Below are 27,597 nucleotides of genomic sequence, written 5' to 3' on the forward strand. Positions count from 1 at the left end.
ATATACGTTCGTAATTTTCCGGAGTGTGGCCGACCCACATCTCGAGGGCACGAGCCGTCACTGGCGATGTTTGTTTACCGACCGGGTTTACCGACCGGGTTTACCGACCGGGTTTTTTACCGACCGGGTAATACCGCGGCCGCAGTTGGCGCCAACAAACAACAAATTTTCACGATTTAACACTAGGAATATTGCTTTCTTGTTCTTTTGATATTTATTCAGTTTTTTAGAAAAATACGCTACGGGTTTCATTTCACCATTAATCTGTTTTTGTTTAAGAACAGCTCCTACTCCTTGAATACTGGCATCAGTATATATAGTAGTATAGGCACTTGAGTCGAAAATTGCAAGAATTGGCTCAGAACAAAGGATGTCCTTAACCTTATTGAAAGCTTCCTGACAATCCAATGACCAATTGAATTTTACATCTTTTCTCAGTAAATTATGCAACGGTTCTAATAATCTAGCTGAATCTTTTATATATTTGTGATAAAAATTAACTTTACCCAAAAATTGCCTTATCTTCTTCCGAGTATCTGGTGGAGAAAAATTCCTAATGGAAATTAAATTGTCATTTATAGGTCGTACTGTATTGTTTCCTACAATATGTCCTAAATATTTGACTTCTTCTTCTGCAAAATTACACTTGATAAATTTAAGTCTGAATCCTTCATTACATATTGCATTCAAGAGATTGTCCAAATGTTCTATATGTTCGTCAAATGTTGAAGAAAATATTAGAATATCATCTATATAATTTAGGCAGAATAAATTCAGGTTATATTTTCTGATAATATTATTCAATATACGTTGAAATATGGCCGGGGATGTTTTAAGTCCGAAAGGTAAACATTTCCATTGCCAGTGACCATTCTGTGTCACAAAAGCAGTCTTATATCTATCTTTGATGCGAATAGGAATCGACCAAAAGGCAGAATTTACATCTAATGTTGTAAAGAATTTTGCATTTCGGGTCTTGGCTAATATTTCATCAATTAATGGGAAAGGCTGTGGTTCGGGAACAATTAATTTATTGAGTTCACGAAAATCGACACACAATCTGGTTTTAGACCCTTCATCTCTCTTATATGCTAAAGTGACTGGTGATGCAAAAGGTGAGGAGGACTCCTCAATCAGATTCGCTTTCAACAATCTTCCTATTTGGAATTCTATCTCTTTTTGATCCTCCATTGAGCATCTGTACGGTTTTTTTGCTATAAATTTGTGTTCTAAAAGTTTTATATGTGCCTCATTATTTTGCACCTGACCAATATCAAACTTGTGTTTTGAAAAAATATGGTCATATTTATTTATTAAAACTTCAATTTTACTTCTCTGATTTCTCTGATTGTCTAATTTTGCTTCGAAAAGTTCTGTTGGTATCCCTTCATTGAAATTGATGGTGTAATCATTATTATTATTATTATTATTGAGATAATCGATCTTTCTCTCTTCATTCATATCTAATCTTTGATAAATATTCAAATCAAAATCTTGTTTTAATTGAAAATTGGAAATAGAATCTAGTCCGAGTAGAATATCATACTCGAAATTTTTCTCATTAACCACAAAAAGTACAACTTCTTTTTCGATATTATCGATTCTCATTTTTGTAATTATTTTTCCTGAAAAATTTGCCCTGCCACTGACTGTTTTGAATGTGTTTCTATTCTCTTGATATGTAGACATAACTTTTCTGCTACTTTGGAATTCAGAAGACTAACATTTGAACCCGAATCATAAATTCCACATAATTCATTATTATTTATAAACACCTTCAATTTTATCAATGGCAACAGTCTTAGTTTTTTTGGTTTGAAATGGCCTCATTTAATTCATCCTGTATCCCAACATTGTTTAACGTTCTTATGTTTCCAGGTATGTTCTTTCGTTCGACATTATTGGATTTATTCCTTAGCCGACAGACTGTTTCTAGGTGAAATCTACCTGAGAAGCCCTTCTTCTCACAAATTGAGCATGGTTCCTTCTTAATTGGTTTTCTATTTGTTTGTGAATAGGATGGAATTTGTTCGGCAGATTTAGTCATTCTATGATTATCTTTATTTCGACCGTTATCATATTTTTTTTGAACTTTCTAGCTTTCGCAATTTTCCCAATAATTTCTCGAAAGTTGTTACTTTTTATCGATTAATTCTATCTTGTAAGATATCTGGCAAACTCGTGACAATTAAATCAATTAATATGTCAGTTGGAAAATTATTTCGGAGATTTAACAACAAATTTTCTTTCCTAAAAGCATAGTCCACTAAACTTCCTCCTATATACCTAAATGAATACGCCTCTCTATATTTATGCCAACTCGTTTCACAAAAACTCTCTAAGAAATTTTCTTTCCATATTTGAAAACTTTTGTCTAAACCTAATCTAATTAATTTAGAATCAAACCATTCTTTCGCTATTCCATCCATAAACAACCGTAAAATCAAAATTCTGTCTCAATCTTCTTCTACTTCACAACGCGTGCATTCCGTCTCGAATTTTTCTAACCATAAATTAACTAAAACACTCTTACCATCAAAATTATTCAGCACAAAATCCTCCTTTATCTTCTTGAAATCCTTTTTATTCTCCTTGCTTTTTCTTGGAAGTTCTACCGTATCCTGTGGTTCTGATGATTCTTGTCCAAATACTGTTCTCACGTATGCGGGTGAATAAATCAGTTGTAAATATTCATCCTTAAACATCACATCTTCTTCGGCATCAAAATATATTTCTTTCAACTCCGGGGTTGATGAAATGACGCTCTTACGAAATGAACCTCTTGCTTTAATCGATTTCAAGATATTCTTCACCTTCGGTAGAGCCAAAAGTTCATGATGGTCAGATATATCCTGTTTGTCCTCTGGTATTTCATAATATGTTTTTTCTGTTCCCGTAGTTTGGATCCATTTGAATTTGTATGTATTTTTCTTCTTATCAGTATTTGATGCTTCCAAAGCGATGCAAATTTTCATGGTTGTCGTCATTATAGCTTACGTTTTTGATTTATAAGAATGTAATCAATTCTTATTTTTATAATCAAAGAAATAGACGATTTGATGTCTTGAATCTGTAAGATTTATTTTGTTCAGTTTAAAATATAACATAATAACATACAAAAAAAAATAATATTATACAAAGTAATACAAAAAATAAAATAAAAATAAATAAAAACAAATAAAAAGAAATAGCTTACTGACCTGTAAGAAATCAAAAACAATGCCACTTCTTCGGTATTCTAAAATAACTCACAAATACCACATGAACTAGTCTTAGGTTAGAATCTCAGACATAGAACGTAGATCATAGAACATAGATCATAGAACATAGATCATAGAACATAGAAGTTATAAAGTTGTTTTCCCTAAAAATAACAGTCTTATTTTTACATATTTATTTCGACTACCACTTACCGTTACAGCTATCTATTGCAAAATGGCGGAAGTAAAGTTGTACGCCTTATATGAATCTTCATATAATTATCTATATATAAATATTTTTGAGAGGTTAGACTTGATATCGGTGTTATCTGGGATTTGGTCCCATAGAAAAACTCGAAGCCCATAACGGCGTACCCCCTCAAAATTTAAGGGCTAGGACTACCCTTGATTTTTCGTAATGGAAAGTTATTTGCATCAAATATTTTCATGTGAGCAAGGGCGAAACGGTATGTTCTAGGAAAACAATCATATAGAATTCCACCCTAAAATCAGCGTAGTATACCGAGTGAATCGTCTAAAATCAGCTAACGATACAAGGTTTCCGAAAAAAACTTTTATTTTCTAGAGGGATACCCAGTGAAGGATCTACCGGCATAGTGACGGAGTCCAAGGGGCGGAGCTCCTTCGGCGAGCAGAGCGAGTATCATTCTAAATTCACAGGAAATATTCCTTACAAATTGAAAGTGCCTAATCTTTGCTATACCTACTTATGGTTATTACTGTTCATACAACTCAAGAAGAGATTGTTCACAGTCTTTTTCTGTTGTAATAATGATATTTCAAACAACAGGAATTCATTTAACCAGGAATTCCCAGGATTCGTTTTTTTTCATTGCATCAGGATCACTACCGTTTGTCTTATTCAATCGATTCACATTTTCATCAATTTCATTATCCGCGATATCGAACTGATGAATGAATATCGTTACCCTAATGTCTAGCCGTTTTTGAAATTTCATGTTATACCGTCTGAAAGGAAATTTCATTTACTTTCAAAACATCTTATGATATGAAGGCCATTTCAATTGAAAAAAAGACTTTTTATCATTTAAGTATATCTCGTTGAAGCCTGTGATTTTGAACAATCATGATTAGGAACGTATTTTATTACGCGTAAATGATACATAGGATATTAGTAACCCATACCCGAAATTTCAGCTTTTTAGGATTCCTAATTCCGAAGTGGTGAATGGTTATTTGAAGCTATATTATATGGAGACTTGGAATTATTCTGGTATTCAAGCTACTCGACTCGGTAGTTGAATTCCACCAAGCTACTTGATTTTCAGCATTGTGTAATGTCACATTAAAAAAAAATGATGAAATGAGAAGAAACCTTGTGAAGAGCACTTAAATTTAATAAAATTATTTGTTTAAAAAAAACCAGAATTATCAGCCATTTTAATGAGAACCCAAATTAAATTACTAGGTTCAAATAAATACAAAATATGAACAAATACAGTTCTTTATTAAGAAATCTCCAAGCACTGTTTGATCACATAATTAGGCTTTCAGGATTTGGTAGGTTAACGTTGAGCTAGCAGAAGCCACGGTTTATCCGACAATTTGAAAGCAAAAAAATTTTCAATGGGATTATAAATTAGCTTCATATATTCCAATTTGAAAAATGACAAAATTAATATCATCCAAAAGAAATTTCGAAATAACTAAAAGTGTACAAATTGAGTAGACGGTTAATGAATTGAATCACTAAATTTACATAATGACAGACGTACGTTTAAGAATTTTTGTATTTATTAATACGATTTTTCCTCATCAGTGCCGTTTATTCAATTCGTGCAGTTTTAGTTATCTTGAATTTTCTTTTGGTTGATTATTAATTTTGTCATTTTTGGAATTCATATATATTCCAAGACAAAAATAAACCGAATATATCATTAAGATATATTATTGTGAAGGGATAAACACAAAGTTGTCAATTTGATATATATTGACATATCCTTCGTCAAGTAAACCCATTAAACCTTCATAATATAAATTTTTCTCCGAAAATCAAACATATTTATCAATTTTAATTGCAGTTTCATGTAGAGAAAGAACACATCGGTTGGACGGAGCCCATCTTTCATCCGGTTTTTTGCTATAACGGAACACAAGCTTTAGTAAGACTTCCTGTGAAGGATGGTGCCAATGGACATTATATGCACGCATGTCAAGTATTCAATAACAACGTTGTACCACTGACTCATGGCGCTTTTGAAATAACTAAAATTTTAGGATGGGAAGAAGACAAACACATTCTGTAAGTATACAAGTACTAACATCATTTCTATTGATGTTGATATTTTAAGTTTCTATTTGTGGGTTGAATTTCTCGATATTGAAGCTAATCGAAGAAAATTCTAGTAACCTGTGTTAGTTCGCATCAAACTAAATAACCAGCCACCTTTATGTCAGGCGTTGGCGACATGGAATGCACAATGAAGAATACGCATATATTCAATCAATCAATACTTCTCGCTAACTTGAACGTGAAAGGTACTGGACAGTTTTTTCACTAATTATAATCGACAAAATCGTTCAAATATTTTATTTTCAGTGTTATTATGATCTATCATATAGACAACGTACAAGACATTGTGGGTTCTTCAAATTCATTATTCTAATTTCATTATCTTTTGAAAAAATAAAAGTTTTGATTGATATATTCTCCAACTTACCTTAATCAAATGCCTAAACTCATTTTCTCGGTGTTTCGCGGGAATTCTTCATTTGTGCAATCATTTCCGTTCGGTTTTCAGATTTTTTCTTAAATTTTCTGTTTGGGTTTGAAAATCTATTCCTCTTGATTTCTCAAACAGATTTGAAGTAGTAACGACTTTCTTCGATAAGAATTTATTACAAGGTTGGTATCCAACTTCAAAGTGGGTACAGATATAGGTATTAAAATATTTTTGATATTTGTTATTTGGTAATTTAATCAAATAGAACTTGATTATTTGAACTTGATAAAAAATCATGAATGATTCAATCTGACAAATTTAATTTGTCCTTGAATCTTGTAGACAAAGACGGGAGTTAGGTTATCTTTGTCATTTTTTACTTCATTAGTTCAAACTTGAACTCAAGGTCAACGAAACGACGTGCCTTAAAACGGCAGAGTGATTTGTCTTATTAGTCTTTGGTATTAGGGCCTCAGCACAAATTGAATGAATTTGTAACGCATTGCGACAGGGGCGGATACAGGGGGGGTGGCATGGGGGTCATGGCCCCTCCTCGCGGACCTTATTAATTCAAAAATGTATCCTAAAAATTGGAAAAATATGCGTCAACACTCACAAGGGTGAAAGATTGGATATGAACCAGAATTGTTGAAGACAGGTTAAATGTAATGGCATTAATGCATATACATAGAACCATTTGCAGCAGTCTTAATGTTGAAAGATACGATAGTCAAAAAATTACGAGACTAGAATTTGTTATTAAATCTTTAATATTTGATCATATGTCTTAATTTAATATGTGTAGTAAAAAAGAATTCATTATTTGTCCAATAAATTGCTTTAGTTATCTGTATCTTGCGTTGTACAAGTCCGATCGGGTTGCACTATATGGCGTTAAAAAGATTTCGCACTACAAAAACATTCTGACAGTTTTGTGATGAGTTGATTCAGTTAGGTTTGAGCGCGCAACAATGATGGACACTAGCAAAAAGAAAATACCCTATATTATACTCTGAAAGGCCTGGCCAGTGGCCTTTCAGTGCGTGGTGCATGTTTGACATCGAAATTACCGGAACGGAATCGACGAAACCAAAACTGCACGTGATTGGCTATTACAGTATAAGAGCAAAAACACTATTTACATTTTCAGCAGCCTGAATGGTATTTTTGTCTTTATCTGAGAAAAACTATAAAATATATGGTATTTTCTTTTTTCGAAATTATCGGAAATATCGATGAAAGCATGGATATTGTCGAGTCCTGTTTCGATTGCTCAAGAGCTTAATTTCCACTGCAAATCACTGGAGAATCGCAACAAAATAGCCCTATTTTTGAAACGCTTGGTACCTGATGAAAAGTTGATCATTTATGACAACGTCAAGTCGTGGTCGAAACGCGGTGAGCCTTCGGAAACGGACAGGAAGGTTTTGCTGTGTGTTTAGTGGGATTGGCAGGGAATTGAGGGAATTATCTACCAAAAGCTGTTCACCTAAAGCCCAACTGTGTTAACTATGGTAATTGAAGCCTTGTTCTTTATGCAATAATAATGGTTTTATTATTACTAATGACGAAATGACTCTCTACTTTCCATAATTACTTGATATCGAATTGGGAATCCAAATACGCTATGATATGCCATTATCTTCATTTTTTGAATTGTTGAAAACCCTTATGAATTAAATGGAACGAATTCTGAAATATTCTATCCGAAATAAAATTGTGAAGATTCATTGAGAATGTTGATGAACTTATTTCATAAATATCCACAGTTTTAAGAAATAGGAGAAAAGCACTTTGTAATAATTCAAATAAATAATGTATCTTGCTTGATAATTATATATTTCAAATTGCCTTTTTTTCTCTTCAATTTTTGCTCATCTTGAAGATCTAGTTTGTATTGAGGATCCCTTATTTTTAGGCCTCTCGTATGTCTTGGTTCAATTATTTCAGGTAAAACACAGTCATAATAGAATTTCTCAAGTTTTGGTAACATTTTTTCTTCGAAAAACTTTTCATAGATAAATAACAAGTCCTTCAAAGTTTACACGACAAAGTAGCTATATTTGATTGTCCCTGAAAATAATTAATAATAATAATAATGATTAATAATAATTATGAGTTTGTTTTAATCGATATTCCTGATCATCATTTTTTTCCAAATGTTTTGTTTTTTTTTCAATAGCGTCCTTTATGATATTATTTCTTGCTGAAAAAGGGCAATTGATTTCAATTAAATGATTATTTTTTTCAGCAACTTCATCTGGAAAGCAACTAGAAAAGGCCATTTTTTTATTAATGAAAATGCCACTGTTTGTGGTCTTCAATCCCAATTCATTCTTTAATACACATCATTGGATCATTATTATATTTTTCCCAAAATTCTTTTCACACAAAATTCTTTCAACTGTTGAGCAACAACTTGTCATAGCACGTATTTTACATATTCTTCCAAATATTGAAGCCGTCAACAATTTCCTTCTCTGCTGATGACAATCAGCGGAATCAGTTTGAGGCCGTGTTTTCTGATCAATTTCTTTATAAGCTCCTTATGTTTTGATCAAATCCCTCAAGAATTCAGCCTTGGCGTCATCATTTTTTCCCTTCTAATCTGGAGGCTTTGATATATACCATTTCCAAAACTACTCATGAGTTTTTGATAATGTTGAGTAGTCTATCTCTAACGCGAGGCATCTTGGTGGCTTGAAACATTGTGCACAATATGTTCCTTGATTTTTCCATTGTGTACCCATGAATCAATTTTCAATTATTCAGAGATTCTCTTACTCCTCACTGCGCGGCTTAAACACAATGCTACTTTCAATAAAACTACTTATTGCTTTACATCGTTTATTCTTAGCATGCGGCTTCAGCGTCTCTGACCATAATCATTGAATAGATTCAGGTGGCATGCCATCAATGACAATCTACATATGTCATGTAGGTACCTTGTAATATGACGGATGACGCATCTATGAAGCGCCCCCTCAAGTCACTCCACTAAACCATCAATATGGGTATATTTCGATCGTTGATCGCTATGTTACTTGATCGTCAATATGTAACATGTATGTATGTGAACAAGAAACTTTCTAAAACATATTTTTTAATTCTGTTTCATCCGGAATATTGAACTTTTAGATTGCAAAATTTAATATGCTCCAAAAAAATTGAAAAATATCCATTCAACTTGTAGGATTAAGTATGTTTCTTAATGAAAATCACATAATTTTAAAATTAATCATGATTGTTATATTTTTCAGATATGCCATAGCAACCAACGAAAACCAACCAGATGTGCGTCATCTTTTCAAATTTGGAGATATGAACTCAAGTCAATCTTGGACTTGTCTCACCTGTCAAGCTAAAATTGACCCCAACGTGACAAACTCTTACTTTGCAGAGTACATGAACGAAACAACTCTTAATTATAGTCTACTATCAGGTTACAAATGCGAATTCAATAATGTGATATTCAGTAAATCTTTCAAGTTTTATATACAAGAATGTTTGGGACCAGATATTCCCGTAGTTTTCCTCGTTGAAACCACTCAGAATGTAAGGATGGCTGTGTTGGATGCCGGTAGTAAATTGAGAAAGAAAATTAAAAAATTTGCCCAGCCTCAAATAAAGCAAATACAAGTTGAGATTGAGTTTGGATACAAGGCGCAAGTGAAAATGTATCTGCCACCAGTATTGAGGGAATATGAAGATGTCGCATTTCCTTTGTTGCTTTTCGTGTAAGTATGTTTGCAATGTATGTTGATTGATTAAGGTCAGCTTATTTCTTTCAATATATAAATTGTTGATATCCTGAATTTTTCAACCAAAGGAAGTACCTACAAGTTAATCGATTTTTATCTTTCATTGAATAATTCGCCAAAATGAAATTGCTCACCTTAAAAAGGGGTGAAACAGTGAAGCGACTGTTTCAGATGCCTCTATTCGAGAGCGGCAAATCAGCCCAGTTTGTAGCCGCCTTTTCATATTTTAAAAAAAAATATAGTCTCGATTCTTGAAAATAACATGATGTTGGTCCGCTCCGCTGCGCTTAATAATATTCCCTGCAGTAAAAATCTCCAAACCGTCTTTACTAAGCCGCCTGTAGAAGTTGTTTACACATTCAACATATGGAAAATTCCTACGATCCCAATTAGTTTTCGAAGCTTTGCATGCCCTACCATCCTTTGTATCTTGTGGTGTGATAGGTAATCTTTCATCGATCGTCTTGTGAATGTGAAAATCACATATATTTCTTACGCTTTGTACATCGGCGTCGAAGAAATCCAGGAATAAATCGAAATACCCAAAGCATAAAAACATAAGGTGAATAGACACAAAGACATACATTTTGTTTTATTCGATTTGACTTTTCTGCGAAAGCAGGCACGTGAAGTATTATTATTATTCTTAATGAAAACCTGGAAACTCTCTTTGTTCCTTGTTCTAGTCATCCGCTGAATTAAGAAATTAACGATGCAGCTCTTAAATCTGGTGAAGTATCAAATGTTTCCTCTATTGTTCAAGAACTTTTTGTATTTTTCTCAAGTTCAACTAAACGGTGGGGTTTTGAAAAAATACAATTATCCGTTAACTCTTAAAGGTCTTAGTAGCACCAGATGGGAAAGTAGAATTAACTCTATGACGCAGTTAAAAGGTATTAACTGTCAATTCAGAGAAATTATTATGTTTTTTGTGTAATCGCAGCAAATGATGAGAACGAAGGCGATACTAGAAGTAAGAGCAAAAATTTATCTTTGAAAATTTTATGGTATGAGGTTTTAGCTCACATCAATAACTTCTGAATAGTTGCAAAGTCCTGGTATGATAATTGATGTATGTGTTAGTGAGCTGAGAATATTTGACAAATTTGAGAACTAATAGTTTCGAGCAAATGCTTTGCTCTGATAAAGAAATGGCAGAAAATATGGAAACAAAACCTGAAGTCGAATCTGAACGAGAAGTACGCATTCGTAAAAGGACAAGACTATTTCAATATGAAGGAAGGGATTCACCGATAACTCATCCTCAAAATCAGATTAATTTTTTCAATTATTTATTGGACATTTGCGTTAATTTTTTCAATAAACGCTGAATTGGAAGAACATAGCTCATTTGAATTCATATACGAAGTAAAGGCATTATACAAAATCTTCAGAGTTGCGCTCTGCGATGTACCAGCGGAGACTTTCTGGGCTGACAATAATCTCTATTGAACACGTTATCAGTAATAAAATTGATTTTGAAGATATTACCTATAGATGATTTCGTTAGAATTAAATTCAGAAAAGTACAATTAATGTGATTTCTGAGAAACTCAAAAATAAAAACTCCTGAAATGGAGGTCATGTTATTGATACTTTTTCAGCAGGGGCGCCAAAAAATTCTTTGCTTCAGGCGCCAAAATTGCTCGCGCCGGCCCTGCTAATATGCTATGCCGTCAGTCATTAGGAAATGTGCCAGTTTTCCAGATGATATTGTATATTTCAAGGAGGCGACAGCGCGGTTGATGAGGAAGATGTTTTATCATTGGAATAAGTATAACGTCTGGTCCAGGTGTCGCCTTTCTGCTCCTAGACAAAGCATATTCTAGCTCCCTATGCGTGATTGGAGAGTTTTACTCTGTTGCATTTTCCGTATTTGAACCAATTAAAATGATGTTATAATAGTCTTACCAATACAAACTGGTCTCTGCTTCCACACAGCACCGCACTGTATAAGGATGTAAGGGAACAGGGTAAACGATTGAAATGAAACAAAATGGGATTTATACAATGTGTTACGGATCAATCCAAATTACATTTGAAAGGTATTCTAGTGGACTGTATTATTTATGTAATTATTAATTGGATTGCTCCGCCACACAAGTTTGTGAATTATCCGATTTAAAAGAAATGAAATTCGCTTAATTTCTGAGATTTGAGAGGAAATACCACCCGGAACAGTCAGCAATAAGAAGGAAAATTCTAACAGGAAAGGGACTCACCTGGTCTCCGTTGATTCTCTGACTTTCCACCTTGAAATTTAAACTAAACAATATTCTTCACTTAACTATGATGTGTCCTCTCACGAAGCTGTTAACGAACTTAAAAACTAATTGAGTCTTTGTGTGAAACTGCGATTTTTTCCTTATTCAGGATTAGCGAAAAACCATTGAATATTGCAGTGCGTAACGTCCGTTGTGGATGCGGAAAACCAAGTGTGCTAAAATTGTGGAGGGGATGGGAAAGTCAGGATCTGAGAAGGGATTTCAATATGGAGATAATTCCTCTCAAATCCTCGTACTCCGTCAATTCAAAAACAACCCGCGAAAATTCGATTCAATATCGAACATACCCCCCACCCAAAATAGTTATTTTGTGAACAAAAAATAAAAAAAGTATCTTTTTACATTGAAAAATGAAAAAAAGTAAAACCAAGACCCCGGCACACGAATTCATCGAAAAAGGAAAAAAAATTATTGTGGAATACAATCCTTCCTCTGAATTCTGGAATTATTCAGAAAGAAAAAGCATTTAGTCATCTACTGGGAGCGATAAATCGGTCGAGAGAAGCTAAAAAAGTGGCTGTGGATAGACTCACAACTACCTCAATATGAACTGCGTGCGTGGCGAAGCATACGAACAAAACTATGTATGTTTTCTCCGTTTTAGCATTTCTTCTGGTGGTATATTTCGTAAGGAAAGGACCGCCGACATCTACACCGCATTGCATAAAACACCTTAAGGTTGTAACACGCGATGAGGGAAGATCAGCCATCGGAGGCTGTAAGGGAACCGCCTGGAACCGGTAACACGGCAAACAGCGGAAGATTCTATTTCGAATGAGACTCCTTGCCGAAGGAATATAATATTCTCTCTGTAAGAGAGACTGGACCAACTTTGGACCACCATGACCAGAAAAAATGTGATAGTAATCACACAATAAACGTGCTAAGTGAGAATCTCGAGGAATAAAATAAGGATGTTTCGTGTGATAAGGAAGACAGGCTCTTTTCAACCTGCCCCCCACCAGCAAAAACCCGGAAGAATCCAAAAACGGGGATAGTGCACGTAATTTCGGCGAACATAATTTTCCCGTTTTCAAAGAAATGATTTCAGAACCCAAGTAATGATCTTGGGTGAGACGAATGAAAAGCTTTAAGGTATTCCGATATTCTGATGCCGAAATACTCCCTGTCATTTCCGAAGGGACAGAAGACTTATAAATCCTGGTTTTCAACCTATTAAAAAATCGGTATACATACGAAAACACTCTTTGTGCCCGTAATAATGAAGAAAACCGTTCGAAAAAGGTCAGTAAATAATCTCTTTCGACCGCAGCCACGTATGAAACTGGAGGTATGACCTTCGTTTCCGGTAGATCCTGATCTACAATAGTGGTCCCTTCAGGCCACGTATTAATCGGAGTTTCAAGAAAGGATGGACCGGTCCACCATGTCCGGTTAAAGAGAAGCTGAGATGGTTTTAGTCCCCTGCTCGCTGAGTCCGCTGCATTGTGCTCTCCGGGTATATGCCTCCAGATCGCACTCGGACATGCTTCGGAAATCTGAATGACTCGATTTGATACGAATGTCTTCAACTCATAAGAAGGAGTTCGAATCCAAGCCAGAGTGGTTGTGGAATCCGAAAAACAAATTATTTCTAATTCGGACAGAGGTGGGGGGAGTGGCAGTAGCGAACGAAGAAGTTTACTCAGTAGGACAGCGGATCCCAACTCGAGACGGTTTATAGTCCAGCTTTTAAGTGGAGCAACCTTAGTTTTTGAACGAAGTAAATTGCAAAATATTCCCTGCTCATTTTCAACACGCAAGTATACAACCGCTGCCTTTCCCAGAATACTAGCATCGCAAAACCCAATGACTTGTGCCCTCAACGGAGTACTAGGCACCATACACCAAGGAATAGTAATGCCCTCCAACATCTTGAATTCCTTTTCGAGAGGATTCCATAGTTCAATAATTTCAGGAGGTAAGGGCTCATCCCATTCCGTCTTCAGCAGCCAAAGCCTTTGAAGAATCACTTTCATAGCAAAAGTAACCGGAGATAAATACCCATTATAATCATAAATTCATGCGACTCGTGATAAAATACCGCGTTTTGTCAGAGTCGTCTGAGTATCATCCACCTTGAAGCGAAACTCATCTCTTATTGGATCCCATATCAAACCTAAAACTTTAATTGAAGAAGTGCCGGCAATAGAAAGATCCTTGGATTCGATCGAACAATCTTCGCGAATTGAAGTACAAGAACTTGCCCACTTTCCCAATTCAAACCCGCCAAGCCGAAGCAGCGCGACCAACTCCTGACACAATTCGCTAGCCGCGGTTGTGCTGAAGGCACCAAAGAGAATATCATCCATAAACCGGTAGGATTCCAGTATTTGAGCCGCTCGCGGAAATCTCGCACCCTCATCCAATATGAGTTGTTTGAGGGTTCGCTGTGCCAAAAACGGACTACTTGAAATGCCAAATGTTACCGTGCGCAATTCCCACTCGGTGAGAGGATCATCGAAAGAAAACCGCCAAAAAATGTTCTGGAACTCGCAATCTTCCGGATGCAGCCAAATGGCTCGATACATTTGCTTGATATCACAAGTCACAGCGATTGGAAAAAGGCGAAATTGGGTAACTATTTGCCCAATGTCGTTTTGCAATTTCGGGCCTGTACACAATTTTTCATTTAGACTCACACCCAATGAGGTCTTCTCTACTGGAGAAAACACCACCCTCAATTTAGATTTACCCGCCGTTGATTTCAGAACACCATGATGTGTCATCACATAGTCGGAACCTTGAGGAGCTGGGACCATATGTCCCTGTTCTACATATTCCCTCAAATTTTCTTTATATAATCTGTAATACTCCGGATCGCGTTTGAACCTACACTCCAGCTTATGAAACCGCGCCAATGATCGCTGTCGATTTGTGCCCAACTTAGGACGACAATTATTTTTGAAGGGGAGTCTAGTTATGTACCGTCCCGTCAAGTCTCGTGATACCGTAGAAGAGAAATATTCCTCACAAAAGGTATCCTCTGGGGAGAGATTCGCGCCTGGATTTGATATATCTTCCGATTCCCAGAACATTTTCAAAGTGTCATTGAGTGACTCTTCCTCGGATATCACAAACAATGACTGAACAATTTGGGAAATCGCTGACGACACACCTCCCATTATAACCCAGCCTAATCTCGTGGATATCGCACTTGGTTTACCGATTATATGCTGCGGTTCGTCCGTCAAAATATCGAGATATGATTGAACCCCTAATAAGATATCAACCGGAGCAGAGTAACAAAATTCAGGATCGGCGAGTCGTAGATTAGAAAAGCGATCTCTCATTGTAGGTAGGAGATTCCCTGTCGGAAGATCCGAAGTTATCTTATCCACAATAGCCGCTTCAAAACAGACTAATGTATCAGCATTGAACATCGAAGTAAGTGAACAAGAAATCAAACCGCGTACCGAAAAGAGCGGGTTATTACCAGCCCCGGAAATCTGAAGTTTACACTTTTTTCTCGCAATTCCAATCTTCAATGCAAAATTTGAGGTAATGAAATTCATCTGACTACCAGGATCTAAGACCAACCTACAGGTTTGCCATATTCCGTTTATATCTCGAACCCTAGCGCGAGCCGTTCCAAGAAGACAAGTTGTATCCATAGTCGAATAAGAACAAGTATTTACAATTTTTAAACCTTTCGAAGTGGGAGGTGCATCAATTTTTTGAACCGGGTCAACTTGGACCTTTCCTCGTGAACTAACTCCGGAAAATGAAACACCCTCGATCTTCGATTTCTGAAAACATATCAACGTATTATGTTTTCTACTTCCGCATTTGCGACAACAATTTTTAGAATTACAATTCGAAATTGAATGCCGACCCAAACATGTATAACATCTTCTATGTAGTTGTATGAGCCTTTTTCGTGTATCAAGCGAAGATTGCAAAAATTCAGGACACTGCGCAAATTTATGTCGACCCTCACAACACGGACACAATGAATCATTTTGTTCATTCGGTGTAGGAGTGGATTCTTCCCGTGTCGTAACTAGAACCCTCTTATTTTTCATTGTTACCGGAGAGTTAGCTTGAATTTTGGCTTTGAGTGTATCTGAACTCAAGTCATTAACCGCGCAACGATCTCTAAGAAACTTAATCAGATCAGTAAATTTTGGAAAATCCGTATTCAGAAATCTTGTTTCAAAGTCCCGACGTGTATGGGAATCAAGAAGTTTCAAACTCCAAAATAATAGCATAAACTGTCCCAAATCTGGAATTTCGAGTTTACTCAAACAATTGACATTAGCTTGCAAAGCGTCAACAAAACTCTTTCAAGGAATTCTGATTGCCCGATTTGATTGGTTGCAATGAAAATACCTGATTCAAGTAGTGAGATGCCACAACTCTAACATTTGAAAACTCGTTTTTAAGGGGATCATATACAGTTTCGTAGTTATTCGGATCAAAAACTACCCTTTGTGCAAGAGTTAAGGCTCTTCCATCTAAATACGAAAGCAGAAATGCAAATTTTTCTATGTCAGACAAATCCTTGTTGGTATGGATCACTTTATCATTAAGTGCAATAAAACCCGGAAAACTTTCGAGTTCACCATTGAATCGTGGTAACTGAATTTGCGGCATATAGTTTGGTAAGGATTTGGACGCCGGTTTTTCATCCGAACCCTGAGAAGTCGAATATTGAATTTGGTGAGCAGCTCTAACCTCTAATATTTTGTAATATAAGTCATCGAATGCCTTTGATAATCCGCTCGTATCCTTCCTTAAATCTCGATGACGTATACCGATCGCGTCTAACTCGGAAAGACAACTTTCATAGTCCTCAGCTGTTTGTTCGATCTTTTCGGAACGAATCATAAACGAATTCAGAGAAGAAGGAAGTTCCCCAATTAAATCGTACGTTTGTTGTAATCTTACCCACATTCTATCCAAACGCCCTTTTGCCTGCGTGAAAACCAGAATATTCTCCGCGCTTGGTGCCGGTGCCTTAGAATCTGATTTTTCTCCTGTTTCCTTTCCCATTGTTGAAATTATTGAAAACAACTAAAAGAAATTCTAACCTCTTTATGTTTGTTTATAAACAGTCCCCGCTACAAGTAGGCAAGTGAATCGATACAATACGTCGATTGCTATATCGAACCTGCGCGCCCACCGATTGATAAAATCTGACGGACTTATCTCATACCGCCCGTGAGAAAAGAAAAAAACAAAAACAAAAAAAAACAATTAAACCCTTTTCTGAAGACCCCTGAATATAAATCCGGCCCGAATGGATCAATTATGTTACGGATCAATCGAAATTACATTTAAAAGGTATTCTAGTGGACTGTATTATTTATGTAATTATTAATTGGATTGCTCCGCCACACAAGTTTGTGAATTATACGATTTAAAAGAAATGAAATTCGCTTAATTTCTGAGATTTGAGAGGAAATACCACCCGGAACAGTCAGCAATAAGAAGGAAAATTCTAACAGGAAAGGGACTCACCTGGTCTCCGTTGATTCTCTGACTTTCCACCTTGAAATTTAAACTAAACAATCTTCTTCACTTAACTATGATGTGTCCTCTCACGAAGCTGTTAACGAACTTAAAAACTAATTGAGTCTTTGTGTGAAACTGCGATTTTTTCCTTATTCAGGATTAGCGAAAAACCATTGAATATTACAGTGCGTAACGTCCGTTGTGGATGCGGAAAACCAAGTGTGTTAAAATTGTGGAGGGGATGGGAAAGTCAGGATCTGAGAAGGGATTTCAATATGGAGATAATTCCTCTCAAATCCTCGCATTCCGTCAATTCAAAAACAACCCGCGAAAATTCTATTCAATATCGAACACAATGCAAACTGTCCTTTTAATGAACTGTAATCTTAATATATTTAAAATGTCCGTGAATGAAATGAAAACCGTTATATTTAACACCGAAAACTTACTACTACCAAACTTTAACTTTTCTTTCCGATTAGCATACATCTCATTGATAAATCTTACAAAACATAAGTCTTGATATTCCTAGAATACGCGACGTTGCCAAAAGTAAACATCCAAATAATTGAAAAAGGGCTTAAACATACTCCATTTCCTCATCTCTATCGTCGTCAATGTCACCCAAACTCAAGTATGAATCTTCCTCAAGTGAATCTGCAAATAAGTTGGCTATATTTTGTGGATCAGTAACCCATTCGTCATCCTTCAATATTCCTGGTATGGATGAAGATGTTTCTCCTTTGATTTTCTTTATGTTCTTCCATATTTCTTGAGTTGTTGTTTTCATATTTATGTTACTGACGAAATTTTTCCAAGATGTCTCTTCTGCTTCTTTCACTATTCTCCGGGCTTTGGCTCTCATGCGTTTGAATTCAATTTAATTTTCAGTATTAGGATGTCGTTTCAATATATTAAGAGCAGTCTTTCTATTTTTATCGCGGCTCTGCAATCATCGGTCCGCCAAGGAACTGGCGGTTTCTTCAGATCCAATGAGGAAAGTGGAATGGAAACCTCAGTAGCCGTTTTCATTGCTTTCGTGAAATCTCTGAAGGTCTTATTGATATCGCCTGGTGTAATTTCAGGAACTATGAAGTTTGATTCATATATTTCCCAGTTTGCTCTCTTGAAGTGAATTTTTTTAATTTCATTATTGTGAGTACATTGTGATGCCGTCAAAGTTATCGGATAATGGTCGCTTCCATATGTGTCATCCAAGCAATCCCAGTCATATAGTGTAGCTTTATTTGGACTGCAAAATGTGAGATCTAACGAAGAGGAACCACCAGTGGCTGAACATATAAAAGTTGTTACTGGGTTATTCTTAAGAACTATATTGCTATTGGTAATTACATTTTCCAAAATTCGCCCTCTATTATCTATAAAAAATTGTTGAAATATATTTGATTTGATTATCTATGAGGGCAGATGGCCATAGAGAATTATGGGCATTGAAGTCACCCAAAAGGATGAATGGTTGAGGCAACTATGTTATTAGGTTTTCAATATCCCTATATTCCATAGAATAGGAGGGTGGGGATATAAACATTGAAAATACTTATTATTTGAGGGAAATAGGTTTGAATGGCGCATATCTCCAAATTGCTCTTCAAAGTGATTTCATTGTAGGGTAAATTATCCTTTATGAGAATGGCAACCCCACCTGATGCTTCAGATGATAGGGGTCGGTCTTTTCTTACTATTTCATAATCCCTATGAGGAATATTGACATTGGCTTTGAAATTAGTTTCCTGAAGGCATATAATTGATGGTTTATTATATTCGCGCTTCTAGAGGCTTGAGATTCTCTAAATGATTTTTGTAGCTGTTCAAATTCCACACAAAATGTCGGTGTATGTCTTTGCTAGATTTGGATTCAATAGTTTTACCTTTTTCTTGGCTTCAAATTAAGTGATTTTATCCATGACCTTTATTTTATTGATCTCCATCTCCATCTTGTACATTGGGCAACCTTTGTATCTTGAAGGGTGTTCCCCATCCCAGTTTACACATTTAGGAGTTAATGTTCACTTATCCGGATCATGGAAGGGATGGCCACAACCGGGACATGTTGGGGTCTTTTTACAAGTTGCAATGCGACCAAACATTTGGCAGCTAAAGCAGCGCAGAAGATTAGGTACATAAGGTCGAACTCTCAAAAAGTACCAACTTGCTTTTATTTCAACTGGTAGTTGATGTGTTTTGAATGTTAGTATGAGACTGGGTGTGGGTATATCTCTATCCGTTTTCATATCAATTTTATTCAAGCAATGACTTCTTGATCTTTTAAATTTTCTAGTTTTTCCTCTTCCTTGCAGTTCATAAGATCTTTACAACTCACCACACTTTTCAGGGTATTCATTGTTCTATGGCTCTCTACCTCCACTTCGAAGTCATGTAGCTTTTCTAGTTTATTTTTCTTCTCTGCTCATCTACCATCTTTCACCCCAACTAATAAAGATCCATCTTTCAACTTTCTTATGTTTTGAACTTCACCCAGATTTCCACATAAAGCTTTATGTAGTATAAAAGGCGAGACATTATTAAACGTGCTTCTAACTCGACTGACTATATATATTTTTCAAGATAGAAAGGAGCACCTAGGATTTCTGGGGAAGTTACATTAGCTTGCTTATGATCAGCGAGTGGGAAAATTGATTTCTTCCGGTATCATTAAACTGCATTTCAGCCCAGTTGCCTACTGGAGATGCTATGTAGCCGCAGGATGACGGTCGGGAGGAGCCTACGCGACTACTCGCTGCACCGACCGGTACTGGGGATCCGAAACCCTGCACCATAAGATTTGTAATATCGAATGATTTTTCCATATTACTAGGTGAGACTGAGGTCGGTTTTGAAGAGACTTCCCATTCCAGTCTGGGGGTGAGGGTTCGTCCTTTTACGCTAGATTTCGCTTACGTTCGGAACAGTTTAAACATAGCGCCCACCTTGAAAATCCCCAGCTTTTCAACATGAAATGTCGGTTTACTCGGGTTCCATGGTTTCTTCTTCAGGCAGGGGAAGAGAGCAGACTAAACTTGTTGGCCTTCGGTTAATTCCATTTACACTCTTCACAATTGCAGTGCGTATAGCGCCATATGCTAGGGGCAAAATTTCAACAACTGTGCCCATGAGCCATTTTTACGGTGGTAATCCATCTTCTTTAATCAGTACCAGTATGTCATTTTTCAATAGCTGAGGGTGATTTTATTTCCATTTGGTACGAACTTGTAAGTTTGTGATATATCCTTCAGACCACCTAGACCAAAAATGTTGCATCATCTTCTCAATATGTTGATTGATGACCAGTTATGATCTGGGACAGAAGTCAATCTGTCTCCAATGAGGAAAGTTAAAGGTGAAGGGTCATTAGGATCAGTGGAAGGGGCATAAAGAAGTGTACTATCAAATATAAATCAAATAATTTGACAACTGTGTGTCTAATCCTTCACAATAATATATCCGTATGATAAATTTGGTTTATTTTTGTCTTGGAATATATTCCAATTCTAAAAATGACAAATTTAATAATCAACCAAAAGAAAATTCGAAATGACTAAAACTGTACAAATTGAGTAAACGGTTAATAAATTGAACAACTAACTTAACATAGAGACAGACGTACGTTTCGGAATTTTTGTATTTAATAATACAATTTTTTCTCATCAGTGCCTTATAGTTCAACGAAATTGTTGAATTCACAAACTTACCACGTGTATAGCCACTTCACCAAAATTGCAAGAAACTACAAACTAACTAAACGTATCGGTTGCTCTGGTGAGGATTCACAGAACAAGCCATTACTGAAGGTAGTCATAGATTTCTTCCTTGTTATTCTTTTGAAATACATATAGAAATCGACATTTACAATTGAATGAACAATTTCAGAAATTTCAAATTTATCAATTGGTTGATACTGACTCTCTAATCAATAAATGATTACATCAAATTATAAAAGTTCAATGAGTCTTCTTGATAAAGCATATTTAATATAAATCAAATAATTTGACAACTTTGTGTCTAATCCTTCACAATAACATATCTGTATGATATATTTAGTTTATTTTTGTCTTGGAATATATTCCAATTCTGAAAATGACAAATTAAATAATCAACCAAGAGAAAATTCAAAATGACTAAACGACGCGTTCAAGCCAAAACGACGTAAGCGCCATTTTTCCGAAAATTGAGTTTTTAGTTGCACTGAATTGTCTTAAGCGCCTTCTCCTAATAGAACCTTGGATTTAGCCCATAAAATCGACTCTTTTCCTCTATATTTCGATTTAAAGTTGCGCAAGCGCCAATTCCGACTAAACAGAATTCGTCAAGTGTGTTTACTACAGTCGCACGCGACAGTAATGCATTGATCATTATAGGAAAACATCGTCCTCGTTTTTAACAAATTAACAACGGAAAGTGTGTGTTAGTATTAAGGTAAGTGATTTAAATGATCATTAATAACGTTTTTTTCAATATTTTTCAATTATTTTTTCATATTCTGTTAGTTTTCGTATTTAATTCGCACATTTTTATCGTGTCGCTTATGCCAAAAAAGAATGTTGATATAGCATAAGCGCCTTTTTGTATAGGAATGATCGGTAAGCAATTTTCGTGAGATAATTATTTACAGAAGTCTCTATCTAAGTCATTTTTTGAACTTATTTAGTGGTGATGGGTGTATTTTCGAAAATCAGTGTAAAAATTTGAAATATAAACATGTTTTATCTTCTATTTCAGCTTTTTGTAGTTGGCGCTTATGCCGAAAAATGTCCTCTAGAGCCAAAGGGATGTAAATGCTCTTCAAAGAGTCATCAAAAAATGAAGTAACTATTCCCTCGACAGTTCCTTCGAGGTAAACATCACAAAAGACGATGGTTCTGGAAGCTATCAACCATGATGTTATTTTTGACGACGTAATGTTGAAAAATCAAAGAATAATATCACCCCTGGGGTCTCCCAGTCTAGAGAACCATGAAGACTACTCTGAACTTGTGACGTATAAAAAATCGTTAGAAGTTCCCCAAGATGTTTCCAGTTTGAACTCATTAACGTTTTCACAAGAAAAGCATCAATTTATTGACGAAGGGAACATAGAAGATCTGATGCTGATAGAATTTCCACTTTTCGGAAATCAGATGTTTGTCAATCAGTTAGACGAAATAGACAACAAAAACCAAACAGAAAAAATTATGACTGTCATTGAAGACTCCAACAAATTTCTTAATCCTTGCTGTGGAAAGTTTTCGATTTCGCCTGAGAAAAGCATTCAGTCTCCTGGCAAAGAAAACAATTTAAAAGACCTGATTCCTGTTGTAGGTCAGTTGAAAAAAATGGTTGAAACATCCGGTAAAAATCCCATTAGTATAGTGCCATATGGTAGCAGCGAATCAGAAAGTGATCAAAACCCAGATGACGAAGGAGGAATTAGTGAAGCAAGCAATAGAAGGGCAGCAGAAATAAATGTGAATCGGATGAAAATTGAAAGACAAATAAACCAAACGAAAAAATTTAGTAGCAGCGAATCAGACAGTGATCAAAAACCAGATTATAATAATAATAATAATAATATTTATTGATTCCAAAAAATTACATGACTGTAAATATGGAACAAGTCAAATTTAACAATATAGAACTTCTAACAAACAATTATCTCTTACAATATTCTCTGAATTCTGAGAAGTTGTAAGGTTCACATCTTAATATAAATGCATAGAGAGCTTTCTTAAATTTTCTGGGACAGACAATCTTTTGCAATTCTGATGGTAAAACATTGAAGAAACCAATGGCCGCACATTCAACAGATTTTTCCCTAACAACTGTCTTATGAACCGGAACAATGTAGGGAGACATTCTGCGGGTACAATTCAAGTTCTTATACGAATCGAAATAATGACAATGCTTGCTGAAAAAAATCAGTAACCTATATATATACAATCCATAGGTAGTTAGTATATTATTATCCCTAAAAAATCCTCTACAAGATTGTCTAAAGCCTAAGTGGAGCATGGTTCTTAAAGCTCTCTTCTGGATAACAAAGATGCCATTCATAAATGAAGAGCTACCCCAAAAAATTATCCCATATGAAAGGATTGAATGGAAGTTTGCATAATAAACCATCTTGAGTAAATCAAAATCCACCTGATTTCTTAACATAAATAGTACATAACACGCAGAATTTAACCGACTTTTAAGTTGTTCTGTATGGGGTCCTCACTTCAAATGTTTATCGAGCACAATTCCCAAAAATCTCACACTATCATCAACCATAACAGAATCATTTATTGATTCGGGATAGTCCAGTCTAGATCTGTCACTATAAAAAAACATGCATTGAGTTTTCCCCAAATTCAATATGAGGTTGTGGTTACTTAACCAATTACCGACAAGCTTGATAACACTGTTCGATTCTTCCACAGCAGATGAAATACTTGAGGATCTGATCAAGTAATTGGCATCATCTGCAAACATCCTCGTCGAACACCTCAATCTCCTAGGTTTATGCATTTTTGGTAGAAAATTAATATAAACGATGAACAGAACAGGTCCGGCTATACTTCCCTGAGGTAGGCCCATCAAGATTTCTCTTTCATCTGACACCAATATTTCACTATCAATCTCCATAACAACTATCTGTTTTCTTGATGTTAAATAGCTCTCCAATAGTCTCAACTGATTGTCCCTTATACCACAATCCTCCAGAATTTCCAGCAATCTCCCATGTTCCACACAATCGAAGGCCCTTGTCAAATCCAGAAATAAACTGATTGGGATTTCTCCCTGCTCAATAGACACCACAACTTCATTTATAAGTTCATAGACAGCTGTTTCAGTACTTCGGTTCTTCACAAACCCATGTTGGCATTCTGAGATCACACCAAATTTCTTGAAGAATTTCAGTAATCTAGCAGTTAGTATTTTCTCGAATACTTTTGAAAAAGAGGGCAGAATACTAATCGGTCTATAGCTATTTGGATCACTGATGTCTCCCTTTTTATGTAGAGGTTTGAGAATGGCAACTTTCAGTTGGTCCGGAAACATTCCCTCTTTGAAACAGCGGTCAATAATAAAGCTGAGTGGTTCGAGTATAATATTGATCGATGATTTCAAAACTCTTATCGGTATCTCATCGTAACCACAAGATAATTTATTTTTTAAAGACCTAACAGCTTTCTATACATCATCATGTGAAACATCGAACATGAAAAATGACTTATCGAGTTTATCTCTATCATCAGGGGTAGTTTTTTCCAGCATTTCAGTGATATCAGACGGAAAGTCCACGAAAAAGTCATTGAATCTATTTGGTAAACACGAGGAATCACCCTGATCATATGAAATTTCCCGAGAACTCCCAGTTTTAGTGAGAGAATTTATTACCCTCCATGAAGCCTTTGACTTATTTTCTGAATACGAATTAGGCTGTTAAAATGATCTTTCTTTTTTTGGGACAGTGAGTTGTCATATTGTTTTTTTATTGAAATGTACGTTGCTTTAAATTCAGGTCTGGCAAATGAAACTATATAGAGCTTATCTAAAATGTCCTTCAGATGCTCGACATCGGGTGTTACTTTGATGTTCTTTTCATTAGAAGATAAGTAAACTTCAACCTTGGGAAAACATTGCTCAAAAGTTTTGGAAAAACGTTCGTGAAAAATATTCCAAAGTTGATTTGGATCACTTGTACAGGTATAGATGTCATCCCAATTTATTGAAGTTAGTTTTTGCACGAAATTTGCAATGGTTCCATCATTTATAATTCTCCTTTTAATTTTTCTCTTATTTATATGATTACTGTATAAAGAGTTGGCAACAAATTTCAACGCACAGTGATCGGATATATGATACTCTAAAACCCGAGTTTGACCCGGAAGGGGCGTGATAATATTATCCAAACAGGAGCCAGAAGCAGGGCGGGTGGGCACAAAATTAGTGAAGTCAAGGTTAAAATTTTCTAAAAGAGATTTAAACTCACTGACATTGGTAGAATCAGAAAGGATGTCCAGGTTAAAATCACCTACCAAAATGAATTTACCCTTCTCGACTGTGCATTTTTCAAGAATGATTCTTAATACTTCCAGAAATTGGTCGACATCTGCTACTGGCTGGGTGTTTGGCCTATAAATACAAACAATGAGTATCTTATAATTTTCAAGATAAATTTGTGCAGCAGAACATTCAATTATGTTTGATACGCTCAGAAGACTGTAGTCCGTCCTCTCAGTACACTTAAATTTCTCCTTGCTGTAAATTGCAGATCCACCATGTTTTCCTTGTGTTCGACAGTAACCTGAAATCAGCTTATAACCCTTTATTCTGTAAGCCTCAAGTTCCTCCTTACATTTCCAATGTTCTGTAATAGCCAACACGTCTGCACCTTCTTCACCAGCCATAAGTTGCAAACTATTCAAAGCTGTACCCAGAGATCGAACATTTTGAAGAATAAGACAGAAGTTATTTGCTGACTTGCACTCATTGAGATTTCCAGATGGAATTTTTAATTTCTGGTGAGCCACGGAAAAGGATTTATGTTTACTATTTTGCCATGTTAGTTTGTCCGTTTCATTCTTCCCGCCCGGTGAAAAAAATTTCGGAAATTAAATTCCCTCAACATGACACCCTCCGGCCAGCATTCAGGACTCAATAGTTTCCTAAATAATTGATCAGATGGAGCACCTACGCTGAAGGATGAATTAGTGCTCTTTGTTGGCAGTTTTTTCACTTCAAAGTTGTCAACGCCAGTTGAATTCTTCAGGAAATCCTTCATGTCCTTCTCAGTTACATCATTTCCACATATTCTTCCCGCATACAACCATTTTCTCCTTGGAGCACCCTTAATTTTGTTGTTCAGATCAACTTCTTTAGATCCAGTGCACAATACAGAATTATTATGTTTCATATTTTTTTTCTTCATTACCGTTCTCCATGCATATTGAGTGTTGATTTCTGAATTTTCTAAATTTACATTATTCCCCATATTTTGATTATCAACATCAAGATTTATGATCTCGTTCATTTTTCTCCGCTGAATGTATTCAAGTTCTACCAGTGATCTAGATTTCTTATTCTCATGATCATCGGTTGCGCCATCCTGTATAGTATCAGTGACCCCGCTGATTTCAATGCGTGGTGTTATCCATTTTTGATTCTGGTGCTTGTAAACATCTGTTTGTTTGTGTTTACTTTTATTGGGAATTCCCGTTTTTTCATTGTCAACTCTAATCGATTACATCCGAACGTTATCAGCTCCACATGTTTTCGAAGTGGTTATCTTCTGGGTCTTCGCATTAACCTCACCTAATCTTTCTAATAGAAGTTTATTATTTAATTGAAGAACTTTATTTTTATCCTGCACTTCCTCTAGCAACATCTTTAAGTAATAGATTTCAGTTTGTAATGCTTTGTTTTCGTTTTTATGCTGAAGACTTTCACATTCTCCTGGATCACAAAATTCAACAGTTCCCTGATCAACGGTTTTAACGTTTTTTAATCTTTTGGAACAGCTCTCATGAAAAACTGAACTGCAAAATCTGCATACCAAAACTCTGCACGGTTTTGCACAGCACTTGAACAATTTTTCGCAAAATTTAGCTTTATTTTGTTCATTTTCATCACGCTCTCGATCGGACACATCTGTATCTTCGGACGCCATATTCATATTCGATTATAAAGCAGGAATTAGTGAAGCAGGAATTAGTGAAGCCAGTAGTGGTTCGGAAAAACTCAATGAAAACCAGGTTAACCAGCTAAAAAATAAAAGAAAAATGAACCGAAGAAAAAAACATGCAGGAAAAAAGTACATGAATTACAAAAATGATATTCAAGCTGAAAATAAAATGCGGGAAAATCCTTGTATCTACAAAAAATGCAATAATTCATGCAAAAAATTTCCACAAAATGAAAGACAACAGATTTTCAACAACTTTTATAATCTTGAAGACAACGAAAAACAAAAAAATTTTTTAAGTGAATGTATTCATACCGTACAAGTTAAACGTCGCAGAACCTCAAATGTTTATTTTAAACGTCTTGTTACGCATGAGTATTTCCTTCTAATGGACAATAAAAAAGCAAAAATATGTCAGCAGTTCTTGTTAGCAACCCTTAATATATCTCAAAGATTATTAAGAACTGTCACAGAAAATAAAGTACGACAAATCTTTCCTAATGGCCTTGATAGAAGAGGAGAGCA

At 35.6% G+C, this 27,597-nt stretch overlaps 3 protein-coding genes across 10 annotated transcripts in view; 2 read left to right on the forward strand and 1 right to left on the reverse strand.

The window, feature by feature from the left end:
* The window catches only part of LOC123673441 (inactive dipeptidyl peptidase 10), a 536,532-nt gene that overhangs the window by 317,927 nt on the left and 191,008 nt on the right, over positions 1-27,597 (forward strand). For all 8 annotated transcript variants that reach the window (XM_045607927.1, XM_045607937.1, XM_045607946.1 and 5 more), the window contains 2 exons: positions 5,264-5,484; positions 9,166-9,642. In XM_045607927.1, coding sequence (XP_045463883.1) covers positions 5,264-5,484; positions 9,166-9,642 — 698 coding nt within the window. The remainder of the gene's footprint in view (positions 1-5,263; positions 5,485-9,165; positions 9,643-27,597) is intronic.
* LOC123673482 lies at positions 21,484-23,136 on the forward strand. Its single transcript, XM_045607986.1, has 2 exons — positions 21,484-21,842; positions 22,146-23,136. Exon 2 carries the CDS (start codon positions 22,280-22,282, stop codon positions 22,982-22,984), a length of 705 nt encoding a protein of 234 aa, XP_045463942.1. The 5' UTR covers positions 21,484-21,842; positions 22,146-22,279; the 3' UTR covers positions 22,985-23,136.
* Positions 23,293-25,866, reverse strand: LOC123673473. The gene is made up of 2 exons (XM_045607973.1): positions 25,747-25,866; positions 23,293-25,695 (listed from the first exon to the last, which is right to left on the reverse strand). The coding sequence occupies exons 1-2, from the start codon at positions 25,796-25,798 to the stop codon at positions 24,782-24,784; spliced, it is 966 nt and encodes a 321-aa protein (XP_045463929.1). The 5' UTR covers positions 25,799-25,866; the 3' UTR covers positions 23,293-24,781.

This window comes from Harmonia axyridis, chromosome 1 (assembly GCF_914767665.1).
Source record: "Harmonia axyridis chromosome 1, icHarAxyr1.1, whole genome shotgun sequence".
NCBI classification, from domain to species: domain Eukaryota; kingdom Metazoa; phylum Arthropoda; class Insecta; order Coleoptera; family Coccinellidae; genus Harmonia; species Harmonia axyridis.

Excerpts from the sequence above, each read along its gene's own strand:
- LOC123673482 (XM_045607986.1), top strand. The coding sequence starts at position 22,280 with ATGGTTCTGGAAGCTATCAACCATGATGTTATTTTTGACGACGTAATG.
- LOC123673473 (XM_045607973.1), bottom strand. The coding sequence starts at position 25,798 with ATGGCTGGTGAAGAAGGTGCAGACGTGTTGGCTATTACAGAACATTGG. Across the intron at positions 25,696-25,746 it reads TATTACAGAACATTGGAAAT|GTTACTGTCGAACACAAGGA; the intron begins GTAAGGAGGAAC and ends AGCTGATTTCAG.